The 12,373-nt window shown below is 32.0% G+C and overlaps 1 protein-coding gene across 1 annotated transcript; it reads left to right on the forward strand.

The window, feature by feature from the left end:
* Window positions 1-11,253: 11,253 nt before the first annotated feature.
* On the forward strand, window positions 11,254-11,874 carry LOC107640514 (uncharacterized). Its single transcript, XM_016344030.1, has one exon. The coding sequence runs from the start codon at window positions 11,254-11,256 to the stop codon at window positions 11,872-11,874; it is 621 nt and encodes a 206-aa protein (XP_016199516.1).
* Window positions 11,875-12,373: the final 499 nt, after the last annotated feature.

The following is a 12,373-nucleotide window of genomic DNA, read 5'->3' on the forward strand; positions in this document are numbered from 1 at the left end:
ATGGAAGGATGAGGTGAAATTGGAGATCCGGATGACAAAGGATTTCTTTATATATATGGATTTCAGTAGATGACCAAGAAAGACAGATCACTTGGCAAGTCTTGGGAGTCCACCTAAGCAATATAGATCAGATCCGGGAAAGTCAATACGATGAACTGCTCAACATACTCAATTAAACAAGAGATATATTTGTAGTTATGAGAATTTCAATACAATATTGACAAACTATGAAAAGGAGGGCGGTAGAGAGAAATATCCACAATCTATTTAGAGTTTTCAGAGATTTAGTAATAGGAGTGGTTTGATGGATATGAATTTCACAACTGAAAAGTTCACTTGGTGGAATCGCAGCTGTCAGGAAATGGCCATCAAGAAACGATTATATCGTACTTTAATTTCTGAAAAACTAAGAGAATAATATCAAATGGCCATTGTTACTCATTTGGAAGACTTGGGATGAGATCATAGGCTCCTCATGTTGATCACATTCAAAAATAGTAAAAAGTAAGAAGAGGTTCAGATTTTAGAAAAAGTGATGTGAGGAAGAGATAACTGATAAAATAATTAAAGATACTTGGCTAACTCATATAGAAAGATCTCTTATGTACTAACTGTTTCAAAAATTAAAATTATGCAAACAAGAACTGGTGAAGTGGCCATCTTTAGATATGAATAATAGTAAGAAATGGATGATGAGATTGGAGGACAAGCTCACAATTTTGAAGGAGTATCCTGAGTTAGTTGAGAAGTATGAAATTTTATAGATTAGGATGAGTTATCTGAAGCTTTCTTAAAGAAGAGAGGTTCTAAAAGAAAAAATCTAGAGTGAAGTGGTTGCAGTGTGGGGATCAAAATACTAGATTTTTTTATTCCAAGAATCAGGCCAAAAACAGAAAAAAAAAAAAAAAAGATATAGAGGCTAGAAGACGAGAATGGGCTATGGTGTACCACACCAGAATCTATAGGGGCGAGGGATCAGAGGTACTTCCAGGAGTTGGTTTCAGCAAGGGATCTTCAAGACCCCTTCGATGTGCTAGGTGGTTTAAGAAGAAAAGTGTCAGCTGAGACTAACCGCAATCTGACCAAGCCTGTAACAGATGAAGAGATTAGAAAAGTTATTTTTTTCATTAATCTAGACACTGCCCTGAGAGATGATGGCTTTATAGCCACTTTTTTTTTTAATTCTATTGGGTTGTTATCAAGTCAAAGGTGTGTAAAGTGGTGAAAAGCTTCTTTAGAGGTAACAAAATTCTCAAAAGTTTCAATCATACTCAAATTTGTCTCATGTCTAATATTTCAAATGTTGTGTCTATGAATCATATTATACCAATTAGCTTGAGTATAGTTTTTTTATAAAATTTTCTCTAAAATCTTAGTACACAGACTCTAGCTTCTCATAAATAGAGTCATTAGTGACAATCAGAGTGTTCTTATCCGAGGACGATTTATTAGTAATAACATTATAGTAGCTCATAAATGCATGTACTTTCTTAAATCTAAAATCTATGGTGATTATGATTTAGCTTTAAATATTGACATGAGTAAAAATTATGATAGGGTAGAATGAAACTTTGTGTGGTTTGTTATAAAAAAGTTAGGTTTTTCTAATAAATGGATTAATTGGATAAAAGAATATGTCTCTACTATTTTTTACTCTATTATTGTGGATAGTACTCCTACTAATTTTTTTAAACCATATAGAGGGCTTCATCAAGGAGATTCCCTCTCTCCTTATCTATTTCTACTATGTGCAGAAGGTCTTTCTTTTCTGCTTCACAAAAGAGAACAGAATAACCTATTTTAGGGACTTTAGTTGAATAGTAGATGCTCCTCTATCAATCATTTACTATTTACAGAGGACTCGCTTCTTTTATATAAAGCAAACCAATTCAACTATATAAACTTAATAAATACTCTATAACTTTATGGTGATCTCAGTAGGCAGAGGATAAATCTTAATAAATTTGCATTATTTTTCAGTAAAAATACTCCTTAGCAGAGTAAACAAGACCTAGCCAATGTATTAGATATCTCTAATGTGGGTGCACAAGACAAATATCTAGGATTACTTTCTACAGTCATGAGATCAAAGATAGAGACCATTGCTTATGTCAAAGACAAAGTTGCAAAAAAGCTGAACCACTGGAAACCTTCTTTTTTGTCGACTAGTGGGAGAGAAATACTGATAAAAGCTGTAGGGACTGCCATTCTAATCTACACACTAAGTTGCTTTAAGTTTTCAGAATCTCTAATTGATGAATTGCAAAAAATGATGAAAAACTTCTAGTGGGGTCAAAGACAAAATGAATTAGAAGTTGCATTGGATTGATTGAGATACTTTGAGCATACCAAAAAATGAAGGAGATACGAGTTTCAAAAATCTAAAGGTCTTCAACCTAGTAATGTTAGCTAAATTAGGTTGGCAACTACTAACAACCACATTCGCTCTTCTATAAGATATACAAAAACAAATATTTCAGACTTACCTCATTCTCAAATGCTCAAGTAGAAAATAGATTATCCTGGACCTGGAGAAACCTCCTAGAAGAAAGGAAGGTGCTAGAAAAAAGTGTTAAATGGTGAGTGTCGAAACAGGGATCTGTGAAGCTCAGAGATGACCTATGGTTGGGTTTGAGCCTCCCTTTCAGACTCCCTCCCAATAAAGCTAGAAACCTTGATCTCCTCTGAGTGAAACAACTTCTAAATGCATCTGAAAACTGGAACCTACAATTGATTCAAGAATATTTCAGCTTAAAAATTGTAATTCAAATCAATCAAACTCCAATAGATGAAGTAAAAGACTCCCTCCATGGACTATAAATAATTTCAAAAAATACACTGTCAAATCGGGATACTCCACAGTATATTAGTTCTTCTAACCCTCCAATTGACCTTCTTACAGAAAGATTCCAGAAAAAAGAAATTTGAAAATCTATTTGGGGTTTAAAGTGCCAATCTAAAATTCGTGTTTTTGTTTGAAAACTACTTCATAATTGACTGGCAATTAAAGAGAAACTCTATGAACGCCTTCTTCATGCGGATGAACAGTGCTCCCGTTGTGTTATTGCTCCGGAATCAGCATTTCATGCAACAATTTTTTGCTCTCAAATAATGTGTTTGGGACAACTCACCTTTAAGCAACTTGATCCCCAAGGCCCGCAACTTCAACCTTGGCAATGGCGGATACAACTTGTGAAAACTATGATGAAACAACTAGACTTCAAGAATAATTTAGCCAGTAGCTAATATCCTTTGAAAAGTATGGATCAATCGAAATCTTTGGATGTTTAAAGGCTAGCGTAAACCGATTGAAAAAAATTCTATCTCAAACCTTGTACTTCGCTGATGAATTTCTCAAAAATTATTGATACCACCCCCAATTTTCTTAATTCACTCCTTTATTTTATATTTTCTCTCTCTAAGATTTTTGTCTGATTTTATTTTCAATTGAGAATATCCAACCTTTTTACTATGCTTGTATTCTGGCATCATAGACAAATATATTGCTTTTTTGTTTTGCAATAAAACATCTAATACTTTTGATAAAAAAAAAAAACGATCAAGTTACTAATTATAGCTATTATTAATAAATATCATATTGAGAGTTAAATTTATATTATGAAATAAGAGAATTAAAAAAAGAGCCACGTACCTTTTTTAATTGAATTACTTGTATTTTTAAGAAAGATTTTTATTTCACATGAAATAAATTATATTATGAAACCCTATATATCTTCCATGATTTACATAAAAATGGGATTAGCCAACAAGAATGGCCGAAGCAAGAAATAAAAGTAATAAATAAATAAACAAAAACAAAAAACGCATTTAAAAAAGTTGGCACACATATATTCTGAACAATGATTGGCAAATGCAACAACCCACTATGGAAGAAATTAGAACTGTGTGAAAATGTGACGAGTTCATCATCATTCATCAGTTAAATGTTCATCCAATCATGCATAGCCGCTCTTATACAAAGCCACATCCACAAACCACAATATATATATATATATCACAAAAATATTTTTCGATCAAACTAATTTTATAATAAGGTATTTTCAATTTTTTTTCCTTCACACATACACTTTTACATTTTCTCCCTTTTTTTTCTCCAATTTTTTCTTCTGCATTTTTTTTTCTTTCGTTCTTTCTTTCTTTCATTTTATATTTTATAGTGTTTTATGAAAAAAGAAAAAACAGAAAAACAGAAGTGAAAAAGTGAAGAAAAAATATAAAGACAAAAATACAAAATTCTTTACGATAAACACACAAATTTTTAAAAAGAAACACAATAATAAAATACATACTACATTTGGGCTTTTACAAATTCCTGTGTTTGACTTTACAAACTTTTGTTTTATATTGTTGAAATTTCTGTGTTTTTTAATTTCAATTTAGCTTATCTTTTAGTGAGTCAATAATAAATACTTTTTTTTATGTATATGTATGTATATATTAGGTTTTGGTTTTATTTACAAACCCTAGACCTGGATCATAATCTATCATCAATATATATATATATATATATATATATATATATATATATATATATATATATATATATATATATATATATATAATGCTACCCAATCCCCTCTAAAATAACATGTAAGTTACCCTTCATTATGTGTCATATTGTAATTGGTCCTTATCTTAACCATAGTTGGGTTATTTTATAATTTATTATTCTTAAAATATCAAAGCCTCTATTCCCAGTATAACCAGCGTCTCTTTTTGTCGTGAATTACTACTTACCCACATAATTAATGATTAATTTGGTTATTAAATTTTTTATTAAAAATACATATCTTTATTTAATTACGTGATGGAATATATATTTATATGTAAAATATAATATAATAAAATAAATCTATTCAAAGTATTTAAAAGTATAATTAAAATCATGAACATACAAATATAATAATAAAATTTATACTCCAAACAAATAAACATATTTTTTTATCATACATATATTATTTAAAAATAAATATATTATTAAAATTAATAACAGAAATTTAAAATGATAAAATTTAACTTTTTTACCGTATTTTTTATAGCATTTTTATTTTTTAATTTTTAATTTATTAGTACTTTATTATTTAATTAATAATTAAACAAATTATTTGTACGAAAAAATATTTTTTATATTATATTAGAGAAGAGACCAATATAACAGTTTAAAAAATAAATTGTATAAATATTTAAGAGATAAATATGAAATACATACCTAAGTAATGTTTAGTTTGGCTATTAAATTTTTTTATTAAAACAAATCTTTATTTAATTACACGATAGAACATATATTCATATGTAAAATATAATATAATAACTCTATTTAGAGTACTTAAAAGTATAATTAAAATAAAAAAAATATATTTTTTATCGTACATAAATTATTTTAAAAAATAATAAATTGTTAAAATTAATAACACAAGTTTAAAATGATAAAATCTAACTTTTTTACAAGTATTTTTTTATAGTATTTTTATTCTTTTAATTTTTAATTTATTCGTACTTTATTATTTAATTAATAATTAAATAAATTATCTTCATGATAAATTATTTTTTGTATTATCTTAAAAAAAAGACCAATATAACAGTTTAAAAAATAATTTAAAAATTATTTTTAAATAAAAAATAGATAATATTAAAATTTTTAAATACAAAAGTAAATTATATAGATAGATATTTAAGAGATAAATATGAAATACATGCCTAAAATAAATAAAACAGACAAAAATAATTCTCCATTTTTCAAGAGTACTTCTATTTTGTCTGTTTTATTTATTTTAGGTATGTATTTCATATTTATCTCTTAAATATTTATACAATTTATTTTTTAAACTGCTATATTGGTCTCTTCTCTAATATAATACAAAAAATAATTTTTCATAAAAATAATTTGTTTAATTATTAATTAAATAATAAAGTACTAATAAATTAAAAATTAAAAAAATAAAAATACTATAAAAATACGGTAAGAAAGTTAAATTTTATCATTTTAAATTTCTGTTATTAATTTTAATAATATATTTATTTTTTAAATAATATATGTATGATAAAAAAATATGTTTATTTGTTTGGAGTACAAATTTTATTATTATATTTGTATGTTCATAATTTTAATTATACTTTTAAATACTTTGAATAGATTTATTTTATTATATTATATTTTACATATAAATATAAATATATGTTCCATCACGTAATTAAATAAAGATATATTTTTTTACTAAAAAAATTTAATAACCAAAATTAACTATTAATTATGTGGATAAGCAGTGATCCATGGCAAGAAGAGGCGCTGGCTATATTGGGAAGGACAAGTTATGGGCGACGGAATTCAACAACGTGACTAAGGAATTATGCACTAAAGAAAGAGAGGTTGTGTGGGAGGGCAGTAGATGGCGATGACGTTGGCGCTTCTTGTCACGAATGCGACGATGCTTGGAAGGACCGAATCTAGGTGATGAAGTGATGAACAAAAAATGGAGGAGTGGAATGTGCTTCAATTAACGGGAGTGGAGCTTTGATATTTTAAGAATAATAAATTATAAAATAATCCAACTATGGGTAAGATAAGGACCAATTACAATTTGACATATAATGAATGGTAACTTACATGTTATTTTAGAAGGGTTGGGTAGCATTATTTTTTTTTGGTGACTAGGTTGGGTAGCATTATATATATATATATATATATATATATATATATATATATATATATATATGCAAATCATGAGTTAGATGGGTATAAAAATTAGTATTTGAAAAACAGACAATAGCAAAATCCTAATAGTATTTATATCTGTTTAACTAACATATATCAAACACGTTAAAGTTATTAATTAACTTTTTTATAAAATTCATACAAAATTTAAACTTTAAACATGTTTATAATGAATTTACTAAAATAAAAAATTTGAAAACTTTTATTAACAATAATTTTAAAACCTGACCTAGCTGAATTCATTCAGTATTCATGTCATTTAATTTGGAGTGTCGGTTGCCCTTTCTTATATAAAGCACATGATTATATACGCTTGTTATTTTTATGTGGGAGAGAGAAGTGTATAACAAGAAGCTGTGAGCAGAAGTGTGTTTTACATTGGTATGGGATGTACAAATCGGTGCATCCGATTTGTTTGTTTTATTTTTTTTTTCAAACAAATAATCACAAATCGGACGGTCCGATTTGTGAATTTGAAAATAAAAAAATTTTTAATGTTGAAATCGGACCGTCCGATTTTTATTTTAAAAAATAAAAAAAATAAAAAATGTAAAACGGACCCTCCGATTTGTAGTTTATTTTTTTCTCCAAACAAATCGGACTCTCCGATTTGTAATTTATTTTTCTCTTCAAACAAATCGGACTGTCCAATTTGAATAAAACACCATATCAAAAAAAATACCTAATCTTCCAATAATAATGTATTACACATATATTTAAACAATATAAAAAAAAATTAGCCATATATATAGTGCATACTTTCTTGCCTTAAAGTTTACGGCATGGGTTATGCTGTCACCGAAAATTTGCTCCCCCTTATTGGCACAACAATAATGTCCTACAACTCTTAAATAGTGGACCAAATATATATGATGCGACCACGTTATCATGCAAAAAAAGAAAAAATTGTTCCTCTACAAACGAGCCTTCACGGATCGGATTGATTTAGATTTAAAGAGAAATGATAATGAAACCAATTAAATTGTTATTGGTTTGGATGCGATATTGGTTTTACATTTTTTATGTGTATTACTAAATCAAACTGATTAAAAATAGATAGAGATGATAATACCATCCGAGTTTGTGGGTATCCATTTTATTTTTACTCGCTCATGGCGGGCTTTTACTGGGACAAGTTCTTAGGAGGGGTGAGAGCGGGGTCGAGTTTAGGTAATACCCACCCCGATATATAAATAATATATGTAATTCTAATATATAATACATGTAATATATGTAAAATAATTTGTAAAATGATTAATAATATTGTATCATATTTAAATTTTTATTTTAATTTATGTTATGTATGTGATTATGGTTATATAAATTTTGAAATTTAATTTTATTTATTGAATTTTAATAATTATAGGAGTAGATAGGAGTGGGACGGGTACTCGCGGAGGCGGATTATGGTTCAACTTTATACTACCCACAGATAGGAGTAGGGCGGATTCTACGTGGGTTATTGTTGGGCGGGCAGAGTCGAGTAGAGCAAAAATCTGCCCCATTGCTACCCTTAAAAAAATAGATTAGTTCGATTCGAATAATTGGGCATCCGATGAAATAAGAATTCGAAAAAAAAATTGAAAAAATGAGAATTTTATTTTAAAATTCCTATAAATATAATAAACATATAAAATCAATAAACAAGTTAATAATATTCTAGCAATAACAAAAAAACCCATTATAATCCACAATTATAGTTAAATACTTGTCATTGTCGTAATCGAAAGTCTAAACAAATTAAAATCCAAACTAGGGGTATCCAAATAGCAAACACATTAAAATTCGAACATATTATAGAGAGAGAGAGATGAGGGGAAACGCTGGGTGGGTAAACACTGGGAGGGATAGCAATAGACAAACGACCAAACAGGGTAAGGATCCTAGGATTTGGAACAAAGATGAGTATCATCGTTTGGAGCTTGATTCTTTCTCGGTATTTGTTGATAATCTCCTAGCTGATATATCAAAATGCGAATTTTTTAGTTTGTTCAATTGGACGGGCATGATGATAGACATTTATCTGGCACGGAAAAACAAGAATGGGTAAATTTATCTATTCGCATTTGTCCGATACACTACAAAGGGAGAGCTTTGAAGGCTATTACAGAAATGAATCATACAATGTTGAGAGGTAAGAATTTTTGTAGCAGAAGCAAAGTATAGAAGAAAACCTGAACAGAAGGACATCAAAGAAAAAGAAGTGCCGGAACCTACAAGACAAGGACATGAAGGTGGATCTCAGTAGCACAAGAATACAAGGAAGGCGGAAGAGCAAGGGGATAAGTCTGCAAGAGATACGCATGTCAAGAACCCAAATAAGAATGGATGGTCGAAGAAAATAGAAATACCAGTGGCAAAAGATAATGTTACATGGCTACAAAGAAGTATTGTGGGAGGCACAACAAAGACGATTAACTTTCAGGCACTACGTCAAAAGATTCATAATGAATGGCCCTGCGTAACGCATGTAAGGGATTTGGGTGCATCCAAAGCAATGCTAATGTTTGACACATTAGCTAATACGGAGGAAGCATACACATTCAAAATGAACGATCTATTAAAATTGTTCTATATGATATGGAGATGGTTGAGACTGAGAGGAGCGAGACTAGAAGAATATGATTGGAATGCTATGGAGTTCCTTTGCACGCTTGGTCAACGGAGACTTTTACAAAAATAGGAGATCAATGGGGTAAGGTGGTAAAGTGTGATACTTTAACAGAAACGTGTAATTCGTTTAGTGTTGGCCGCGTCCTAATAGATACATGTATGTTCGATATGATTAACGAGTGGATTCATGTCACCATTGGTGCGGGCGGATTTGATGTTCTAGTAAAAGAGATAGGTGGAGATGTGTATTGAGAAGAATGTTTTCCGGAGACGAAGGTTGACCAAGGGGATAAGCTATTAGTAGTCAGAAAAGATATGCAATACGTTGATATGAGGGATGCAATCAGTGGTGGCATTGAGCCGATGGTGGCTGGAGGGGATCCGGCAGCGGGGCTTATGGTGGAGAAGCAAGTGGATGATGAACAAGACAAGGGTAAAGTTGTGATTTTACCCTCCGAATTGAATGAATGGAATATTCAGTTTTCAAATTGTCATTATGAGAGCGGTGATAATGCGCTAACAAAGGGGGAAGGAGATCTTGGTGGGGCCAGCTACAGAGGTTGATTCAAATTGCACGTTATCATGCAATTATAAGGGATTTCAAAATGAGGATTCAAATGCTTATAGGAAGGAGATTATTGGGCTCAAGGAAAGCAAGCCCTATGTCTTGAAACTCAATGATAGAAAAAATAAAAAGAAAATGGCCCAACTGAAGGAAGGAGGACTTGGAATCCCCAAATCGGTTAGGTCCGATCCGGTAGAGGACATGACCCGGTTGTATGAAGAACCAACGGAAGAAGCGTGCCTCCAAGCTGTTCCACAACGGTTGCGGAAAAGAGAAGATGAGAAGCTTTGGGGAGAGCAGGTAGCCGCGCACGGACAATTCTGTCCAGCACGAGAAGCCGGGCAAGGCGACGAACGAGGGATAGGTAGATGGCGCGGACGCAGTGGATCTGTGCCCTGCGGACATGAGTTCTGGGCACGGCTATGAAGAGCTTGAATGGCTCCCTGGGAAGACTAGAACAGTGCAACGTCTCGAGGATGTTGAACGATTGAGAAGAAACCTGAATTTGAATGAGATGGACGGAAGAGGTCCAATTGAAAGACACCAGGAGGGACGGGAATCCAAGGGCGCGGGGGATAGGAAATTGGCAGCAGGATTGGAAGAAGCTCACGGTGGTGTGCAAGGAATGGAAACTGAAGACCAATAATTAGATGAGACTGACACCGGGGTTCATATGAACGAAGGTTCCACGCTGTACAGAGGCCACCAATCCCAGAGTTGGGAAGAGAAAATGGCGGAGAATAAAGAGGCTTGGAAATTGGCGGTCGAATCTGGTGCAATCCCGTGCAATGATGAGGAGGACATTATGGCGATTCTTTAAGAGAAAAATGAAGCATTGGCTATGAAATGGAGACAGTCAAAGCAAAAAGAGAAAATCAGAAGAAGTCATCCAGAAATTCGTAAGAAGGTGTGTAAGAAAATTTATAAATGATTTTAAGTTCTTGGAATGTTAGGGGTATGAGAGGAGTTACAAAATTGAATATGATAAAAAAACTTCAAAAATAAATATAGATTAGACATGTTGGGTTTGAAAGAAACAAAAAAAGAGGTGGTGAATAAATTTGATGTAGCAAGTATTTGGGGTAATGATAGAGCTAGCTGGGAGTGCGTTAATTCAATTGGAGCATCGGGAGGTTTACTGTTAATATGGGATAAATCTATTTTTAAACTGATAAATTGCTATAAAGGAGATATGTGGTTATGTGTAGAAGGGGTGATGACTAAAGATAACTTTCACTGTGCGGTTTGTCTGGTATATGGACCGCATGTGAGAGATGAAAAACTTTTACTATGGAAGGAATTAAGTTATGTTACAGGGCTGTGTCAAATTCCTTTTTGTTTCATGGGGAACTTCAATGAAATTGTGCATATAGAGGAGAGGAAAGGGGCGACTAGCTTGTCAGCATCTGCTGAAGATTTCAGAACATGGATAAATGATATGGAGTTGATGGACTTGACGCTTAATGATCACAAGTATACATTGTTTAGAGGTCAGTCTTGTAGTCATATTGATAGAATCCTGGTGAGGTTGGAATGGCTAGACGCGTACCCGGATACTCAACTTAGAGGAGAACCGAGAGGTTTATCAGATCATTGTTCTTTGATAGTGGAAGATAGAAGAATAGTACAGGGTTCAAGACCGTTCCACAGTCTAGACTCGTGGTTCACACACAAAGGCTTCCTAAGGATGGTGAAAGAAGAATGGAGAGGTTTAGGAGATACACAGTTTTTGGATAAGCTAAAGGCGTTATCAAAACCACTGGGTAGATGGCACAACCAGCACTTTCGGAATATACCTGAGAAGATAAAAAGGTTTGAGGACGAAATCAAGAAAGTGGACGATATGGTTAGCAACGGGCTATATGATGGTACAATAGAAGCAAGAAGAAAGGCGCTAGTAAGATGTTGTGAGATATGGTATACGAGACAAGATATACACTGGAAACAAATGTCCAGATCTTGACATGCCAAGGAGATGGACAGGAACACAAGGTATATCCACAACATAGCACCAGCTAGAAAAAGGAATAACCGGATTGAGTCTTTAGTGATTAATGGGAGATTGATAAGAAATCATACAAGAATTAAGGTTGCAACCAGAGATTTTGATAGGAAAATGTACCAACAGGAAGCTTCGCCAAATATTAGCTTTCGAGATGGTCTAGTCAATTGATTGGAGATGGAGGAAGCTCAAGCGTTAGAGGTGTTACCATCGGAGGAGGAAGTGAAGGATGCAGTATGGGATTGCGAATCATCTAAGGCGCCGGGTAGTGACGGATATAACATGAAATTTATAAAAAGGTGCTGGGAGGAGATTGGAGTGGAATTTACTAAAGCTGTGATGACGTTCTTTGAGACAGTGAGGCTACCAGCAGATTCCAATGTTACTTGGGTAGCATTGGCACCAAAATTTGTGGGTGCGAAGGAGATAAAGGATCTTAGACCAATCAGTATGGTTGGAT

This window comes from Arachis ipaensis, chromosome B5, assembly GCF_059453495.1.
Source record: "Arachis ipaensis isolate K30076 ecotype BB chromosome B5, ASM5945349v1, whole genome shotgun sequence".
NCBI classification, from domain to species: Eukaryota; Viridiplantae; Streptophyta; class Magnoliopsida; order Fabales; family Fabaceae; genus Arachis; species Arachis ipaensis.